Source organism: Peromyscus leucopus, chromosome 7 (assembly GCF_004664715.2).
Source record: "Peromyscus leucopus breed LL Stock chromosome 7, UCI_PerLeu_2.1, whole genome shotgun sequence".
NCBI classification, from domain to species: Eukaryota; Metazoa; Chordata; class Mammalia; order Rodentia; family Cricetidae; genus Peromyscus; species Peromyscus leucopus.
This window is the reverse complement of record NC_051069.1, coordinates 66207950-66227892: the sequence shown is the minus strand read 5'-3', so window position 1 is coordinate 66227892 and position 19943 is coordinate 66207950. Positions and strand designations below refer to the sequence as shown.

The window sequence follows — 19943 nt, the reverse complement described above, 5'->3', positions numbered from 1 at the left end:
TCTGATTGTTGTGGAAAAGTAAAGAGTCAGGTAGATTTAAAAAAAAAAATTTTAAAATGTATTCATTTAAAGGTTATTTTGGGGGGGGGGTAATTGAGTTTTGAATCTAGCGCTCCACCTAGGCAAGTGCTCTAGCACTTCTGAAACTTTGTTCTGTTGACAGGTAATAAGCAAATTAAACATATCTGGGTTCAGAAGGATATTGTCATAAAGTGAGGGACAAAATCATGGAAAGTGTTATTTTGAAAATGTGTATTAGAAGTCCTCTCTGAGGCAGCAGTGAATGAAAAGCCTTGACTGGGAACAAAAAAAAAAAAAAAAAAAAAAAAAGAAGAAAGAAAAGAAACAAATCTGGAGTGGCTCTCCTTTAATCCCAGCCCTCTGAAGGCTGAGACAAACAGATCTCAGCTGGAGACCAGCATGGTCTACAGAAAGTTCCAGGACTGCCAGGAGCACAAAGAAAATCCCTGTTTAAAAATAAAAAGGCTGGAATGGATTAAGTGAGAATGGGTGGCTGAGGCTAAATGAAAAAGTTCTGGTTTCAAGAATTAATAGTTTGGGAAACATTCATATTGTCTTTCTTATCATTCATATACATATGAGTACTTCATTGTATATAATAGAAAAGTAGCTATGGTTTATAGGTGATTTGTATATGTAAATAAATAGAATCTAACCAGAGAGGTAAAGCTATCCTGGACTCATTTTCTTTCCCTTAGCTAGGTTAATTCAGTTTTTTCCCATAACAAGAGAAATTGCCTGATTGATAAACATAATTTAGACTGTCAACAAAAGAAAACAGCTTTCCTCACAAAGGAACAAAGATGGTTTATTCTAGAGCCAAACATGAATGACCATAGCCCAGGAACACCAATTTAGGTCACCCCAAGTTCCATGTTGCAGTGTGGTAACAATTTCTTAATGTTTTTAGAATAACAGAACAAGGGAAAAAAAAAAAATTGGCACCAAGATGCTTTTCGTACATATTAGTCAAAACAAGAGATAGGTAACTTATGAAATCTCCTAAGTCCTTACAAATAGAAAATCTCAGCAGTCTGAGGCTTCTTAGCTTTGTGTTTGGTGGAATTTGGTATTCTGTTACACACTCTGGAAGATTTACCTACTGGCCACAGAGATGTTAGGTCATGCATAGAGGAGAGCAATAAATGGCTATTGTGGGGGTGGTAAAGATTAGCTCAGGGTAACTTGGTTCTTGATTTGCAGCACTTCAGACTCCACAACAGCTGGATCTCTGGTTAGTCCATTAGCTCTAAACAGCACAAAGTGCAGTTCTTCCAGGAACTTCCATTCATAAGATTTACATTTTGTATTTTTATTTTTCAAAAACTGTATTGTTTTCAGATAAAATGTCCCTCAGATAAAAGATCAAGTGACATTTGTTCTTGTGCTTTCTTGGGAATCTGTTTTTGATGTCTGTCAATGAAAACTGAGACTTATGTTCTAAATTACAGTTTATTAGAAGCCATTTCCACGATATTTTAAATGTAAATAGCATCTTTGAGAATATTAAAATAAGACTAGTTCTTACAAGCAAGTCTGCCTTTTTAAATACTTCTGATTTCACTACTGTAGTCTTCTCTGTTATAGCCATGACTAAATAACACATCAACATTGGAATTTGCCCCTAGGTTTATTTATGTTTACCCAACTTCCAATCTCTTACTGAGGGCCACTGCCTCATAGTCCCTCTGCAGCACCTTCAAGCAGCTACCATGTTGGATGAAGATATCTGGGAGGAGATTCAGGTCAGTACTGTCATGCTCATTGTCTGCAAGGTTAATGAAGAGGTTTTGCAAATTATTATGATAAATTCAAACTGCTTTGATACCTTTACTTGACAGTTTGTAGGTGTCTATAGATCGTCATCTCTCACTACTTTTATTTCCTCACATTCTCCTTGTTTTGAAATCTTTTATTTACTAAGTAAACTGACAAAGTAATTACTTTAAAAATTAATTAGGTTTCTAATTAGTGCTTTTTGCATCTTATGTTGATCATTCTTATTAAATTATAGCAAAAAAAGTTTCTAAGAATGAAAATATGTGGAGTCAGAGATTTATAGGCAGCAGTTACTGTTTGCCCTCTGGCTGTGGTGATTGTGCTGCCAGACCAGCTTCTATTTCTTCTTGGTTCCCTTGATAGCATACTTTGGCTTTGAAGTCAGTTATATGAGTCAGTTACATGGTTTTATGGCTGATTCCTTGAAAGATTGAAAGGCACAGCATGGGTTAAATTGTTGCTGAATTATTTCAAGACCTCATAATGACCAAGAAAGAAAGCATTTTAAGTACTTTCAGCTGAGTAGAGGTTTCAGAGGACTCAAGTTAGAAACTGTAGATAAGACTTCAAAAGAGATGACAGTATATACTAGTTTTTGCAGAATGTGGAAAACGATGCCAAAAGACAGATTTGCCTGCATTTTATGAAATACAGTCTCTTATGCCTTTACTTTTTCTAAGTTTGGTACTCCCAGAGTTTATGGGTCAATTACGTTGTTGTGTCAAAGGCCAAGCATAATTAGCAACACAGACACGCTATTTTTGATGTGAAAAAAATTTTTGGAAGTGCTAGTAACACTAGGTAATTTAAGGTGGAAAGTATGGAAATTTGACCTTCTGGATTATTATAGGACTTTTCTGAGGTGCATTTAAAAATTTACAAAAAACTGATTTAACGTAGAATAAAATGCAGTGCAAAAGGCATTCAATTACAAGAATCTTGTGTGTATATTATATATTTCTGTGGGGAATTAAGATGAGTGGTAAAAAAAAACCTCAAGTTGGATAAGACAATTTTTCAGTCCACAAGGAAGTGAGCACATGAACATGACATTTCAGGTACTATGAGAAGTGAAGTTCATTAATTGTACCCAAAGGTATACTGTTTTCTGCTACAGGCTACATTCTTGTTTGCAGACTTCAGGGAGCCAGAGGTATTATGAAAAACTGAGGGAGGGAGGAAAAGCCAAATTATATGCAAATAATGTCATTATAGCTCTTATGAAAGGAAAAACATCATTAGATATTACACATGAATGGAGAGTGGCATGCTGAGATGTCTGCACCAGTGGAACTGAAGAAACACGGTGTTTATATTTTGCTTCTAAATATATGTGACACTCAATTATACTCTGGTGACTAGTCCTCTATTTATGCTTCTGTTTATTAGATATATTTTGAAAAGTGATTTGACAACACAAAATAGTGTTTGAAAGTGCAGGAGTTCTTTTTCAATAATTTTCTTTTTAAGTACCTGATAACACTGTAATGGACCTTGGATCTTATGTTTGGCAGAAAATATAAGATAATTTCATAAAAGCATACTTGAACAACCACAAATTGCAAATGAGAAAGATCCAAGTTATATAGTACTTTTTATGTTGAACTTGAAGAAAGTTTTGCTCTTAATTCAATTGACCATCTCATATTATTTCCTCTAACCAGTGGTTTTGAGATTAAAAACTTTTGTGAATGTGGAGAAGTTCTGAATATATTTCTGTCATCTTTTCCCCCTCTTCTAGATGTTTAAGAAATCATTGGTAAAGATGTTTGAAGATAAAGGATTGGATTGTATCTTTTTAGAGACTAATATGGGCATGAAGAAGCAGTATCATATGATTTATGAGTGTATCCCTCTCCCAAGGGAAGTGGGTGATATGGCTCCCATCTATTTTAAGGTATTTATAAGTGGTTTTTGTGTACATTCTTTTTTTTCTATATTCATTTTAGGGAGAATATATTTGTACTAATGTATTTTTTAATATAGCCATACCAAATTTTATATAAAAAATTAAGTAAAGCATAAAATAATCTAAATACATTTCTGTATAAATAATTTTGAACTTTTTGTGTAACGGGGCGTGCTAAGAAGTATAAATAAGCTATGAATAATGACTTAAAGTTTATATTTTAATGTCTTTAGTGAAGTCATTGTTTTACCGTGAGGCACTTCCAAATAATAACTCTAGGAAGGTGACCTCATGCAGTTGTATAGGGAATAATAGCCTACCTGGTATATTTAAATTGGATGTAGTTGAATGTTAGTTTCACCTTAAAACTTGTTTCATCAATGGTAGGGAAAAAAAGATTATTTTGTAAATAATACCTGTACTAGTTAACTTAGAAGGTCTTAAAATTCCATTTCTATGTATTTTTATCTCTACTTTTAAAAAAGTATACTTTAGTTTTGAGAGTAATTTTTCTCAACATGTTTACTTCCAGTTTTATAGTCCAAAATAGTTTTTGGTACCCACAAATAATATACACTCCTTTGGTGTTTGGAAGAAGAAAAGTAAAATTAAATGAATTTGAGTAGACTTCTATTAATGCAAAAGGAAATTTGTGAAATTTTTTTTGGCTTATTTTATTTTATTTTATAATACCATTCAGTTCTACATATCAGCCATGGGTTCCCCTATTCTCCCCTTTCCCACACCCTCCCCTTACCCCCAGCCTACCCCCTATTCCCACCTCTTCCAGGGCAACTCCTCCCCTGAGGACTGCAATCAACCTGGTAGACTCAGTTCAGGCAGGTCCAGTCCCTTCCTCCCAGACTGAGCCAAGTGTCCCTGCATAAGCTCCAGGTTTCAAACAGAAATTTTACATTCACAGATCATGTTCTATCTTAAATTACTTAATCTTCTCAAGGATGGCTTTTTGTCCCTGAAGTTGAGTTCATCACTCTAGAGTTAAGAGAAAAAGAATTTTGTCTCTGACTAAAAGTTGGGCTTCAAAACATTAAGTAGTTCTAGTTTTAAATCTTCTAATTAAGGCTTTCACCCATTCAAAATGACAGTCTATCCTATGCACTGAAACCTGCATTCACCTAGAAAACAAAACAACACAAAAACTTGTCTCTTTGTGTTTGCTACTCTTGATTTCTTTTTTTTTTCACATGGTTGTTTCCTAGAAAGCCATAATGGAATCTGATGAAGAATGGTCCATGAATAAGAAGTTGATTAATTTATCTTCAAAAGATATTAGAAAGTCTGTGAGTATTAAGTTTTTGTAATATAAGAAATTACTATAGTATTGAGAATGTTTGTGAATATCTACCTCTTGTTTGAGAATTAGGCCATTTGCCTGAGTGAGTAAAGGTGAAACAAAAGTACGCTTCAACAAAAAGTATTTCATCCTGTCTGATCTATAAAATTCTCATTTGTTTGTAGGGAGATTTTGTTTGTTCAAATCTTTTTTCCTGGTGCTTAGCCTCCTGCCCTTTTACTCACCATAATTGTCTGGGGTGGCCTCTGTATTCTGCTGTGACAGGGTCTCAGGAAGATACTTTTGTCATTGGTATTTTAATGAAAGAAACAATTTGTATTGGCTCCATTTTGAGTTTAGAACACCCTCCCTCTTTTTCTGTTCCTCCTTCTCTTCCCACTCCATTAAAACAAAAATGTGTGTGCATGTGTGCATCCATGTCTTCTCCTTCTACTGTGTTTTAGACAGGGTCTCTTGTTTACTGCTACATACACTTAGGCCAGCTAACGCAAGCCTCCAGGGATTCTCTTGTCTCTGCATTCAGTCTTGCCACAAGAATCCTGAGATTATGGATGTGTGGTACCACATCAAGCCTTTTTGGGTTCTGGGGATCCCAACTCAGGTCCTTCCACTTGTGTGGCAAGGACCTGCTGAGCTATTTCCCTGACCCCAAGTTTATATTTTATATACAAGTCCCGTGCTGCATTCCTAGAATATAGTAGTTGGGTTACGTTTCGTGTTTACCACTTTCTTGGATGTATAGTTCATTTTTGACGCCTAGGTCAACTTTTAGATACGATATAGTAACTACTTCTTTTTTTTTGTATGTCTTTTATTTTATTTTACAGTACTATTCAGTTCTACATAACAGCCACAGATTCCCTTGTTCTCCCCCTTCCTGCCCCCCTCCCCTTCCCCCCAGCCTACTCCCTATTCCCACCTCCTCCAGGGCAAGGCCTCCACTGAGGACTGAGATCGACATGATAGACTCAGTCCAGGCAGGTCCAGTCCCCTCCTCCCAGATTGAGCCAAGCATCCCTGCATAAGTCCCAGGTTTCAAACAGCTAACTCATGCAATGAGCCCAGGACCTGGTCCCACTGCCTAGATGCCTCCCAAACAGATCAAGCCAATCAACTGTCTCACCTATTCAGAGGGCCTGATCCAGTTGGGGCCCTCAGCCTTTGGTTCATAGTTCATGTGTTTCCATTTGTTTGGCTATTTGTCCCTGTGCTTTATCCAACCTTGGTTTTAACAATTCTCGCTCAATAAACCCTCCTCTTTCTCACTAATTAGACTCTCGGTGCTCCACCCGGGGCCTAGCCATGGATGTCTGCATCTAGATTCCTCAGTCCTTGGATGGGGTTTCTGGCACAACTATTAGGGTGTTTGGCCATCCCATCACCAGAGTAGTTCAGTTTCGGCTGTCTCTCGACCACTGTCAGCAGTCTTTTGTGGGGGTATCTTTGTGGAATTCTGTGGGCCTTTTTAGCACTTTGTTTCTTCCTTTTCTCATGTGGTCTTCATTTACCATGGTCTCCTATTCCTTGTTCTCTCTCTCTGTTCTTGATCCAGCTGGGATCTCCCGCTCTCTTTCCCTCGACCCTCACCCTTCATTGCTCCCACTCGTGTCCAGGTTGTTCATGTAGATCTCATCCATTTCTCCGTCATTGGGTGATCCCCGTGTCTTTCTTGGGGCCCTGTTTTCCAGGTAGCGTCACTGGTGATGTGAGCAGCAGTTCAGTCATCCTTGTTCCACATCTAGTATCCTCCTATGAGTGAGTACATACCATATTTGTCTTTCTGAGTCTGGGTTACCTCACTCAGGATGATTTTTTTCTAGATCCATCCATTTGCCTGCAAACCTCATGATGTCATTGTTTTTCTCTGCTGAGTAGTATTCCATTGTGTATATGTGCTACATTTTATTTATCCATTCTTCAGTTGAAGGGCACCTAGGTTGTTTCCAGGTTTTGGCTATTACAAGCAATGCTGATATAAACATAGCTGAGCAAGTGCTCTTGTGGTATGATTGAGCATTTCTTGGGTATATGCCCAGGAGTGGTATAGCTGGATCTTGGGGGAGATTGATTCCCAATTTTCTAAGAAAGCTCCATATTGATTTCCAAAGTGGTTGTACAAGCTTGCATTCCCACCAGCAGTGGAGGAGAGTTCCCCTAGTTCCACATCCTCTCCAGCATAAAGTGTCCTCAGTGTTTTTGATCTTAACCATTCTGACAGGCGTAAGGTGGTATCTCAGAGTTGTTTTGATTTGCATTTCCCTGATGATTAGGGATGTTGAGCAATTCTTAAAGGTCTTTCAGTCATTTGAGTTTCCTCTGTTGAGAATTCTCTGTTCAGTTATATAACCCATTTCTTAATTGGACTGTTGGTCGTTTTGATGTCTAATTTCTTGAGTTCCTTATATATTCTGGATATCAGTCCTCTGTCAGATGTGGGGTTGGTAAAGATCCTTTCTGTAGGGTGTCGCTTTGCCTTGTTGACCATATCCTTTGCTTTACAAAAGCTTCTCAGTTTCAAGAGGTCCCATTGATTTATTGTTTCTCTCAGTGCCTGTGCTACTGCTGTTATATTTAGGAAGTGATCTCCTATGCCAATGTGTTCAAGACTGCTTCCTACTTTCTCTTCTAGCAGGTTCAGAGTAGCTGGATTTATGTTGAGGTCCTTGATCCACTTGGACTTAAGTTTTGTGCACGGTGACAGATATGGATCTATTTGCAGCCTTCTACACGTTGATATCCAGTTATGCCAGCACCATTTGTTGAAGATGCTTTCTATTTTCCATTGTACACTTTTGGCTTCTTTGTCAAAAATTGTATGTTCATAGGTGTGTGGGTTAGTGTCAGGGTCTTCAATCCAATTCCATTGGTCCACATGTTGGTTTTTATGCCAATACCAAGCTGTTTTTATTACTGTAGCTCTATAGTAGAGCTTGAAGTCGGGAATTGTGATGCCTCCAGAGGTTGTTTTATTGTACAGGATTCTTTTGGCTATCCTGGGTTTTTTTGTTTTTCCATATGAAGTTGAGCTTTTTTCTTTCCAGGTCTGTGAAGAATTGTGTTGGTATTTTGATGGGGATTGCATTTAATCTGTAGATTGCTTTTGGTAAAATTGCCATTTTTACTATGTTGGTCCTGCCTATCCATGAGCATGGGAGATCTTTCCATTTTCTGACATCTTCTTCAATTTCTTTTTTCAGGGAGTTAAAGTTCTTGTCATATAGGTCCTTCACTTGCTTGGTTAGTGTTACACCAAAGTATTTTATGTCATTTGTGGCTATTGTAAAGGGTGATGTATCTCTGATTTCCTTCTCAGCTTCTTTTTCCATTGTATATAGGAGGGCTACTGATTATTTTGAGTAGATCTTGTATCCTGCTATGTTGCTGAAGGTGTTTATAAGCTTTATCAGTTCCTGGATGGAATCTTTGGGGTCATTAAAGTATACTATCATGTCATCTGCAAATAGGGAAAGCCTGACTTCTTCCTTTCCAATTTGTATCCCCTTAATCTCCTTATGTTGTCTTATTGCTCTGTCTAGAACTTCAAGTACAATATTAAATAAGTATGGGGAGAGCAGACAGCCTTGCCTCATTTCTGATTTTAGTGGAATTGCTTTAATTTTTTCTCCATTTAATTTGATGTTGGCTGCTGGCTTGCTGTAAATTGCTTTTATTATATTTAGGTATGTTCCCTGTATTCCTGATCACTCCAAGACTTATAATGAAGGGGTGTTAGATTTTGTCAAATGCCTTTTCTGCATCTAGTGAAATGATCATGTGATTTTTTTTCTTTGAGTTTTTTTATATGGTGTATTACATTGATGGACTTTCGTATGTTGAACCACCCTTGCATCCCTGGGATGAAGCCTACTTGATCATGGTGGATAATTGTTCTCATGTGTTCTTGGAGTCTGACGATGTAGTAACTACTTCTATAGTGACTATTCTTTTATAGAAATAAAAATTAAATTGAATAGAGATTTAATAAATGTAGATTGCCTTTGAATTACCTTTAAAAATAACTCATTTTGTAAGTCTTCATTGCTTGCCTGCTGTTTAACAGCTCTGTTCTGGGCATGCTCTGTGTGTAGTAGATGAGAACAGAGAAGATGGTTGCCTTTATAGAGCTTACTTACTGTCAATTCAGCCCCATGCTAAACCCAGTCTTCCGTACAGAGGGTTTTTAAAATACATCTGTTACTTGCCCATGGAGGCTTTTCATGCTGCTAAGGGTTCAATAGTCTACCAGAGACTGGATGACCTGCAAACCATAAATAAAGCATTTCAGCATGAGGCGTTTTTATAGGAAATGTCTGGCCACTGCTGTTCAACTAGATACTAGGTACCACTGGAATATTTTCCCTCCATTTCTGCTTTTGTAAAGCCAAACATCTAATTCAAAACACATAGATGGCTAGCATTCCCTATCACACTGATAGCCAGCTCAAAGATGCATATTTCATAGAACTAGTGAAGATACAGTTTCAACTCGGAGGGAGAGTGTTTTGTCTACAGTCCTTTTCTGTTGCTTCCCTAGAAAACTCACCAAGAATTTTAAGGGGTTAAAAAACAACAATCCTAAGTGTCTTGTTTACTTGTTCACTATTCTTTCTATTGGCTTATTGAAACAGTGTCTAATATACAGTTTTTGTTCCTTAAATCATAATTTCGTACTCAAAATTCTTTCATAAAATTGTAAATGCAGCCAATGTATTCCAAGTTGAAAGTTCGAAAGAAATGTATTATCCCACATTTACTACTGTAAGTGAAACTTGTAGGTCATCTACTGCTTAAGCTTGTTTTTCTAAAACCTATGCTTAGTACATGAGTTAAGTAGCCAGGTGCTCTTGCTAATTTAACTGATATGGAAAACAAGAAGCAGGTCTGGCTGCATATAAGAACAGGAGTCATTCTTTAGCATCAACAATCTGAAGGTGGGAATCCTTCAAGCAGTAAGGCTTTGTAGAATTTTTTTTACCTGAGTCTCTTTGTGAGTTACAGTAGATGGAGAAGAAGGCAGATAACTTCTTGGTGCATCTTGATGTCCATGTATGTGGAATAGTGAGGAGAACTTAATACCAGATGAATTCCAAAAGGGCCATCTTTTAGGGTAACATGCTTTCCAATGCCTTTTAAAATGATGTTTCAGAACATGAAGTGAGTAAATACTAAGTCACTTTAACATTGCAGATCAGAAAGACTTAAAACATTCTTCTGTATGTTTTGTGGCCTTAATAATTTCAAAAGGTTTTTGCCTTCCTCTTTGGAGTTGGGGTCATTTTTTTTTTCTCCACCTACATTCTTAGGTTTCAGTAGAGATTCATGTATTTGTACTTTGTTCTGATTCTTTTGCATGTGTGTGTGTGTGTATATACACATGGCAATATATATTGTGAATGTAAGTATACTATTTCTAGGGTCTTTGGATTACTTGGAGAGTGATATCAAGCCTAGGGTTAGGGTTAAGAAAATAGATGTTATAAACAGATCTGAGTGCTGAGTGTAGAGGAATCATGTAATAACAAAGAATCTGTCTAAAAAAAAATGGGCACTGAAAAAAAAAGCAAAGCCGTTGCATTGAAATTTCAGGAAAGTTCTTGATCAGTTAAAAAAATTAAGATGAAATTTGTGGGAAATGTAGCAGTCAATATTTGGGGATAATTGCTTTTTAATAAAAAAAACTGTTTTTCAAGGGAAATTTGAGTTAACTAGAAGTGTAGATACTTAGAGGAAGTTAGGCATTACTGTTGAAATCAGAGGGAGAAATTCAGACTGAAAAGCCAGGCAGTTTTCACAGTTTTGCTATCCATCTACACAACGCTCTACAGTCTCTGTGTGCATCCCTCCCCTGTCCAGTTCATATTGTGGTTTTTAATTGTTATGTAGTATGTTTAGGGCTGACCACTTGGGATTTGACATGCTCCATGAGAGCTTGTTCCTGGAGGAAATTAAGTTTCACTCTTAACGGCCATTGATCATTTGTAACTCTTTATCCCCATTGGAGCCTGGCATGATTTTCCCCATCTATATTGGCATGCCTTGTCAATATGCTGTTCTTGTTCTGTAGCATGAATCCTAAATGGTCTTATAATAAAAACCCAGAGCCAGATGTCAGGGTGAAAGCTGAAGGATTAGAAAAGCAGAGCAATCCATAGCCATCACTTCTTACTTCATCAGCTCCTCAGCCTGCCAGAGCCAGTTCCTGTCTCTTCCCTCCTTATATTCCTTTCTCTGCTCAGCCATTCACTTCCTGTTTCAACCTTCCAAGTGCTTGGTTTAAAAGTGTATGATCCCAAGTGCTGGAATTAAAAGTGTGTGCCACCACTGCCTGGCTTTCTTTCTCTTTTAGACTAGATTAATCTCATGTAGTGTGTACTTGAACTCACAAAAATCCACATGGATCTCTGCCTCTGCCTCCCAAGTGCTAGGATTAAAGGTGTGTGCCACCACTCCCTGACCTCTGTGGCTAACTCTGGCTGGCTCTGTTCTTTGATCTTCAGGCAAGTTTTATTACTTAGATTACAAACAATATATCACCACATTGTTCAGGTAACCATATTGTTGAGATTATTTGCATTCATTTTCTCGGTCATGCCTAGTAGACCCTACATAGCAACAGGCCATCCTGGACCTCTGCCTCTTAAAACAGTTTTTGTTTTTGTTTTTTTGTGCTCCCTCTCCAGTGATTTTTCCCTGAGCCTTACGTGTAGGGGTTGCATTGCAGATATATCAGTTGAAATTGAGCAACCACAGACCCTTCCTTATTTCTCTGCATTTTGACCTGTTGTAGATCTCTTTAATAGTCCTAGTTATAAAAAGAAGTTTCTTTGAGGAGGGCTGACAGGTATACTTATCTGTGAGTATAAATATTTTGAACACAGACATTACAGTGGGTTAGAAAAATGGCAGTAGTAGGTTCTCCTTTCATGTCTATGACCTCTCTAGCCATAAGTAGTTGACTAGATTTATAGAGCCAAGCATGAATTTCCTACTATTAACTTGGCCTTAAATCCAATTAGACAACTTTGCCTACCCCCAAGATAGAGCCACTCTTAAACCATTGAGAATATTTTGCCAGTCCCATCATTGTTAGAGTTCATAGGTGTTGCAGCTTGGTAGGAGTACAGATTGTACCTCTCCTTTGGCACCTTACATAATCCTTTCCCACACTATGAAAACTAGTCCTCTGGGAGGAGGCTTTCAATTCAGGTCTAGCTCAATTACTCCAAATCCTGAATGCTGCCTGTTCTCTCTTAGGTATGGGTCCTAGCTTTAGATTTGAATAGATAACCTGAAGTATCTGAAGGAGCCAGTAAAGTACAATGTGAGAAAAGCTCTAGAGAAGAGAATAATAGGAAGCAGGTACTATTAAAGGGGTAATTGCAAGAATGGAGGACTTTTAGCTGAGGATAAGGAAGGAAGCAAACCATAATACAGGGAGATGGAGAAGAAGGAGAGATACATAACATTAAAAACATTGAAAAAGACATAGGGTAACACACTGTTTTATAAACTGTGCTCTATCTAACAGAAACCCCAGTGCCAGGCTTGGGAAACCCCCTCAAGTTGGTGATTAGAGGAATACAAGAACGTAAAAAAATATGGGCTGTTGCCATTGCCCTTGGTTGCCTTCTGGAACTTGAAATTCAGACTCTATTTCTGTGTACACTGTTAAAGAGTGGAACTGGAGTTCCAACAGTTTCCCTTATGATAGACAAGGCAGGAAGAGGAGAGTGCTAGTGAATACAAATATGCAAGTGCCTTTGTCATATCTAATGACCCACAGCTCTTACAGCAGAGCTGCAGGCTCCACCTGCTGGAGCCTGAAAAACAGAATAAAGGAGAAGTCATGACAGCAATTGTCATTTATATAAATGCTATGATTTCATTTTCCATCTTGCAAGTACCCCAAAGGCATTGAGTATATTAGTTTTCTGTACAGCAGTGGCAGTAGCTTAAAATGCTGTACAGTAATCTCACATTCCAGTTCGGAATGTCCTAAGTATGAAATGTGCTCTGTTGGGTGTCTCCTGAAGACTCTGAAGAAGAGGTGGTTTTTTTTTTTTTTTTTTTTTAATTTGGACTGACATTGAACCTGGGGCTCTGTGCATGTAAAACAAGTGCATTCCCACTGAGCCATATCCCCAGCCTTAGTTTTTTTTTTGTTTTTTTTTTTTTCTTTTTAAGTACATGCTCACTGGTCTCCCAAGCCAGCTTTGAGTCTGTTTGTAGCCAAGTCCTTGAATTTGAAGCCTTCCTCCTTCAGCCTCCAGAGTGGCTTTGACTATAGGCTTTTGCCATCAGTTCTAGAGAAGAGAGGACACTCTTATCTTCTCAGTTGATAGAAGCTTTCTGTATGTATGGTTTGTGGCTTTCCTCTGCCTTCAAAGTGCAGAGTTGGTTGGGTACTCAGGCCTCCTGTTTCTTGTAATTATCCTTGTGTTTGCATTTATCTCATGTGAATAACCCAGCATCACCATTTCATTTTAAGACTCCTAGCTTGTTCACACCCTTAATGTCCTTTTTTGCCATGTAAAGTAGCATACTCAGGGCTTTGACATATTCAGGACCCATTATTCTGCCTACCAGAGTGTAATACAAAGAAAGAGAAAGAATATATTTCTTCAAGTTATTTCTCAAAGTATCACATGCTGCATGCCTGGTGACCTAGTTAGGTGGCACAGTGTCCAATAGAGCCTTCTTTTCTCTTGTCATTGGACGGCTTTGTACAAAGCATTCTTGTAGAGATAGAAATGAAAGTAACAGTCTCCAGGAAGGGCTTGGTCCTGCCTCAACTGAATGTAGCAGGCTTTCCTGACTCAGGAGACTTTAGCCTTTTGGAGGAGGGAATGGAGGGGAAGGCTGGGGTGGGGTGAGCAGGAGAAGAGATGAGACGGATGATCTGTGGCTAGTATGTAAAATGAATAAAAAAAATCTTAAATAAAAAGAAAGTAACAGTCTCCTATGCTGTTAGATTAGAGCTGAGGACTTGTGTTTATGTCATTCTCTTGGATATTCCCAGAAAACCACAGAATGCTTCATGTTTCTCCTGAGACTCAAATGTTACAGAATTGTACGGCATTACATACTCATGAGAATCAGACATGTGCTTAAAGCTCTATCTGTCGGTTTTTACTTTATTTTTTCTCGATTGTCAATGCATAACTATTATCTTAAAAACATGTAACTTTAGAAAAAATATAAATCAACATTTTATGTTTATATTTATAGACTGTTTTTTTTTTAAATTATTGATTCTCCTGTTAAATGAGCAACATTTTGTTGTCCCTAATTTTATTGGATTTATAATGATTAAAGAGGATTTCTCTGTTCCTACTATATGTTACTGCATACTCTAAAATTCTGCCTTCCTAAGTACTCAATACCAATTGTGTGTTCTTAAGTAGGAATATGTGGGTCAGTGTCCAGATAACTCAGTGCTGATTGTGTGGTGGTATTAGAGGGAAAACTTACTGTATATTGACAAACATGGATAATTTCTAATGATAAAAGTTGGAACTTAGAGGAAAAACTTACAAAGATACAAAATAAGAAAGCAAGAAATTATAGCTCTTTTCAATCAGTATGGAGATTAAAACTCTTCCTTGTCTCTCTGTCCCTCCATGCCTTTCTCCCCCTCTCCTGTGTGTGTGTGTGTGTGTGTGTGTGAGTGAAAGGAAAGGCAAAAAGACTAATAGAGAGCTGATACCAAGGTATTGTAAAATTAACTTGGTAAACTAAATATTGCTTTATTTATCTCACTAGTTACTGAGAGAAATCAATATTATAAATTTATTTATATTTGATAAATATTATAGTGAAAATTTTATCCATATGTAAACAAAGCCACAAATATATGATCAAACTCCCGCTTCCTAAGTGAAATATGAACAAAACATACTTTTATTTGTGCAATCATAGAAAAATTATTCCTTGACTCTGTAAAATATTTGAATAATTTTTTTCTACTATCTCCAAGAATAGGAAAGTATTTGTTTTGATTGAATTGCTAGACTTGACGAAGATGTGTCTGGCTGAAAGTCTGTCAGAATGAAATCTTTTCCTTGGAAAGTTAGGTAATTGGAAGTTTGTCATGTACATTCTCCTGAAGGATGATTGGTTCCCTTGTGGCAGAGAATTGGAGAAAACATAGCTTTCTTATTTCATGTGCAATTTGTTTGTTTACTTAGGTGCCCAGAGGCTTGCCTTACTTTGCTGTAGACTTTGGCCTTCAGGGAGGATTTGCCCACATCATTGAAAATCAACACAAATTTCCTCGTTACTTTGGAAAGGTAAACTCAGAAATTTGATAAAAACCCTGGAGTTTAGTGGTTTGGTTAATACTTTCACAAGGGTGCAAAAGAAAATTAAAAGTTTCTACACAGTATACAAGAATTTGGTGAGTTGTTCTTCATACAAGTTTGAGAGAGGGGTGGGGTTAGGATGTAACAATAAAAATGTACCAGAATATTAATGATTGAGTAAGAGACATCATTGTGTAACAGACTTTTTGACAGTGTGCTCAGTCTCAGTAACTGTAATGTTGTCCTGACTTTGGAGTCTGGCAGCTTTGTCCTGAAAAAATTGTGGCACTTGCTAATGTTTATTAAGGGCTTACAGTGTGCCCATCTACTGTCAGAGCTCACAGTAACTCTATTGTCTACATTTTGTTCTAACATTTGTTGTACAGATTAGAAAACTCTAAACTGCAGACAGAGAGGTTATGTAACGTCTAGGGTTTTGTGCTAAATGAGAGAACCCAGGTACCACAGGTCATGGTTAATGCAGATAATAAATTGTTTCAGCTCTTCATTTATAGTTAAGGTATAATCCAGGAAAAATAAATGACTCATTGCACACAGCTAGGTTCTGGGCATATAGGAAAGGCCCAGTGATTTGATTGGCAGTAGTTTCTTTCAGGGAAGAAAAAAAAAGCCTTCCTAAGAGTATATTCCTTAAATTAGGGGTCTATTTACTAAGTATCTAAATTCTTGTCAGAAACTGGAATGAAATTAATGTAGCATTTGAAATTGGCAAAATGAATCTGGGCCCAGCTCAGGCCTTTTTGTATGACCTCTATGTGCCTATACCAAGAGAGAGAGGAGCCTTGATAAACTCTGCTGAGTGTTCCTAATGGTCCACCCTGCTTGCCCCTCTACCCTACTCTCATCTGCATGAGAAAATCTTCTACAATGAATTGGGATGTGCCAAGAGGAAACAGAGCTCCGATGGTTTGGATCCAGAACTCACTATGCTGCTGTACTTAATGAGTACCCAGATTCCAAAGTCACATGAATTTTTGAATTAATGCTTATAGATTCTCACATAGCTCAGGCTGGTCTGAACTCATAGCTGAATATGTGCTTGTGCTTCTGATCATCCTGCCTCTACCTCCTGATGTTGGTTTCCAAGAGTGTACCATCAGGCCTGTTTTTATATAGCCTTGGGGATCAAACCCACAGCTTCATGCATGTCAGGTGCACTCAACCCTTGTTTGAGAAGTTTGCAGAATTTTTTTCTATAAAATTACCAACAACAAGTAACCAAATCAATAACAATAACAAAACCTTTGTTTTCACTCCTCTTAAAAATCTTCTTGTTGTTCCCTAGAGATTTTTAACTAATCTTTAGCTCTAGATTCATAGTTTTAAAATTTTGTTTCTAGAGGAAAGGATACCACTAACCCATTGATTTACTTATTAAATTTTCATTGGGAGAATTGCCTTCCCTTCAAATAATACTCATTCATTGTTCTTATATAATACATTTTTAAGATTGAATGGGCAGTTTCCCCATGCCTCAGAGTATGCTTTTTAGGAAATACTTTGGATTCTCCTTTGACTTGCTGCCAAGAAATTACTCAGAGAACAATGGAAAAAATGATCTCAGTGCAGTAAGAGAATGAGAACACGTTTTGCACTGTCACATAATGCATGCAGGGGTCTAGAGACAGTTAAGACAGACACATAAACTACCCTTTCTTGGACTGTACTGTAGATGGGCTGATGCCAGGAAATTCTTGCACTAAATCTGAATTTCTCCTGAGATCATATACAGAGTACTTTCTTAATGGCGGGTCATTCCCTTTTCTGATTTATCCAACAAGTAGGACATTTTTTTTTTTGTTTTTCGAGACAGGGTTTCTCTGTGTAGCTTTGCGCCTTTCCTGGAACTCACTTGGTAGCCCAGGCTGGCCTCGAACTCACAAAGATCCGCCTGCCTCTGCCTCCCGAGTGCTGGGATTAAAGGCGTGCGCCACCACCGCCCGGCGGGACATTTTTTATTTGTTTTAAATGTCTTATGGTCTTTGCTAGCTCTCTTTTCCCACTGTATAGCTGAGACTTTATTATTCTGGTTCTCACCACATCTCCATATTCTCTTATGAGCTCTCTGTTGACATATTAGTTATCTTTATGAGCAAGGAAATTAAATTTTATTTTCTTCCTCCCTTTTGTTACCATTAGATAGATATACTAATGAGCAACCAAGCAGACAAATTGCTTCACCAGAGACACCACAAGGACTCTGAGGATCAGAGAGTTTGAAATTAAGATTGGAAATAAGGTTTATTTTGCTTGAAACTAATATGTAGTATGTATACATTGTCACAAAGAATTATTTAATATTATATTTAATAGCAAAATAAATGAGTAGTTTCCTTCTTGATTACATTGTTTATACATGTATATATTCATATTTTTCTTACTCTTTAAAAGGAAATCATTGGTGGTATGCTGGATCTAGAGCCCAGGCTTTGGAGGAAGGGCATTGGAGAAAGCTTTGAGGACCAAAGGAAGAAAGTGTTGCAGTTTGCTCAGTGGTGGAAACCATTTGATGTCACCAAAAGTAAAAGCTCTTAAGTGTATCCTGCATGTGTCATTTCCTCTGCTGAGCCCACTCAGTTTATGTTTATTATATTTATAAGCAACTTTGCCTTGGCCCCTAGGGAAGGGAGCAAGCAGCAGCTGGCCACTCTAGTCACTGACACCTATGTTAGGTCAAGTTGTTTTCTTCCTTATGGCTCCTGGAGACTTAGTTTGGTGATTGTGGAATAAGAGCAGGTATATCAGGATAATTGGTTCACATTCCTTTCTGTATCTACTTCTGGCTATTCCAAATTATTTGGTTACTCTAGAAAAGGACTCCAGGGGAAAGTGAGTCTGCTTCCATGTAGAGTCTGTCGCCTAGCTTCTATTTTGCTTTTTATATAAAACCAGATGTATTCAGTACTAAGTGAAATTTATTTTCTTAGTTTTATGGAAGAGTTCTTTTTTTTTCTTTTTCTACTAGTAGCATATAGTATCACTCTGTATTATCTCTGTTAAAGAAAAGGATTAAAAATTAAATGATAATGAATATATACATAAACTCAAACTTGTTTTTATTTTGGACCTTTAAATAGTCTGAATTTTGGTAATTTCAAAAGCAATTTTTCTAAAGAGCACAATTTTCAGTTGTTTGGGGTTCATGTAAAGTTAAAATCTGTAGCCAAATCACTCTGTTGGGGTCTTAATGTTGTCACAAATGTTCAATAATGTAAGTATTCAGGGAATGTTTTCTTGTTCCTACTTGATTAAAGGTATTTAACTTTTATTGTTCTCAACATTTGATCTTGAGAAAACCTTGTATTTATAACATGTGTGTTATAATAAGACTTTTTTAAAAATTCAAACTGTAGTATTTTATTATAAAATGTTAGTGCCTAGAGTCACTGTGAAGTATTTTCCAGAGTAACTTGTGATACATTTATTTTAAAGTCAGGTTGTCACTGTTCCCATGTATGTTCCTTGTATGTTAAAAAAGGCAACTGTTTTTGTTCTTTTAAAATTTCACAAATAATGATAACACTTAATGGTTTTAATTTTCAATACTTATAAATTACATCTAAGTGTATATGTGTGTTTATATAGTAAACAGGTGTGACAGTATTATATGTTTTCAAACTATTGGCTTTGTCTCAAATCTTAAACAAATCTAAAACTTTCATTTTTATAATCAGTGAGTTAAAACATTTGTTTATAAAGTGCTAATTCATCTTGATAGTTCAAAAATATGAATACTCCTGCTTTACATTCTACAGAATCTGTAGCAGGTATATCCCAATGTACTCTTTGTCCTGGTTCCAGTTACTTCTTGTTTTGTTTTGTTTTGTTGTTGCTTTTTGTTTTTCGAGCCAGGGTTTCTCTGTCTTTGCGCCTTTCCTAGAACTCACTCTGTAGCCCAGGCTGGCCTCGAACTCGAAGAGATCCTCCTGCCTCTGCCTCCCAAGTGCTGGGATTAAAGGCGTATGCCACCACTGTCCAGCCAGTTACTTCTTAATGCACAATTTCTCAAAACCTCAGTGGCTTGTAATAATGACTATTATCTTGTACCGTATGGTTGGAGCTTTCGATGATTTGCCTTTATGATGTCTGGGTCCTCGGCTGAAGTGGCTCAAACATCTGAAGATGACTGGAGTTGTTTCTTGAGGCTTTTGTTCTTTATACTGCAAATGCTAATGTTCTATGTGTCTTTGTCACTTATGTACCTAGTGTCTGGGCTGGGGAACAGCAGCAGGGAATCTTTTGGTATCATTTTCTCTATAAATGCTATCTTCAGAATAGTTAGATTTTTTTCTCTTCCTTAAAACTCCCCCAGAGCAACTATTTCAAAGGAAAACTTTAACAAGTAGGATGTGCCAGTTCCCAAGGCAGAGCCCAGATACTAGTACAACTTGATATTTCTGTATTATGTTTGTCAAACATGGCTTAGAGCCTACCTACATTTAAGAAGAGGGATGGGGCTGAGCATGAAAGTGTAAGTCTTTAATCCCAACACTTGGGAGGCAGGCAGGCATGTCTCTGTTAATTCAAGGCCAGCCTGGTCTATGTAGTCACAGGTCAGACTATTTAGGGAGATCTAGTCTTAAAAAACGAAAACCAA

The 19943-nt window shown here is 37.3% G+C and overlaps 1 protein-coding gene across 1 annotated transcript in view; it reads left to right on the top strand.

Annotated features, from left to right (window-relative positions):
* The window catches only part of Cwf19l2 (CWF19 like cell cycle control factor 2), a 92046-nt gene extending 73353 nt beyond the window's left edge, over positions 1–18693 (top strand). The window contains 5 exon segments of the mRNA XM_028893013.2: positions 1650–1766; positions 3542–3697; positions 4930–5010; positions 15212–15313; positions 17738–18693. Of these exon segments, the coding sequence (XP_028748846.1) occupies positions 1650–1766; positions 3542–3697; positions 4930–5010; positions 15212–15313; positions 17738–17881 (600 nt within the window). The 3' untranslated portion in view covers positions 17882–18693.
* The last annotated feature ends 1250 nt before the right edge of the window (positions 18694–19943 follow it).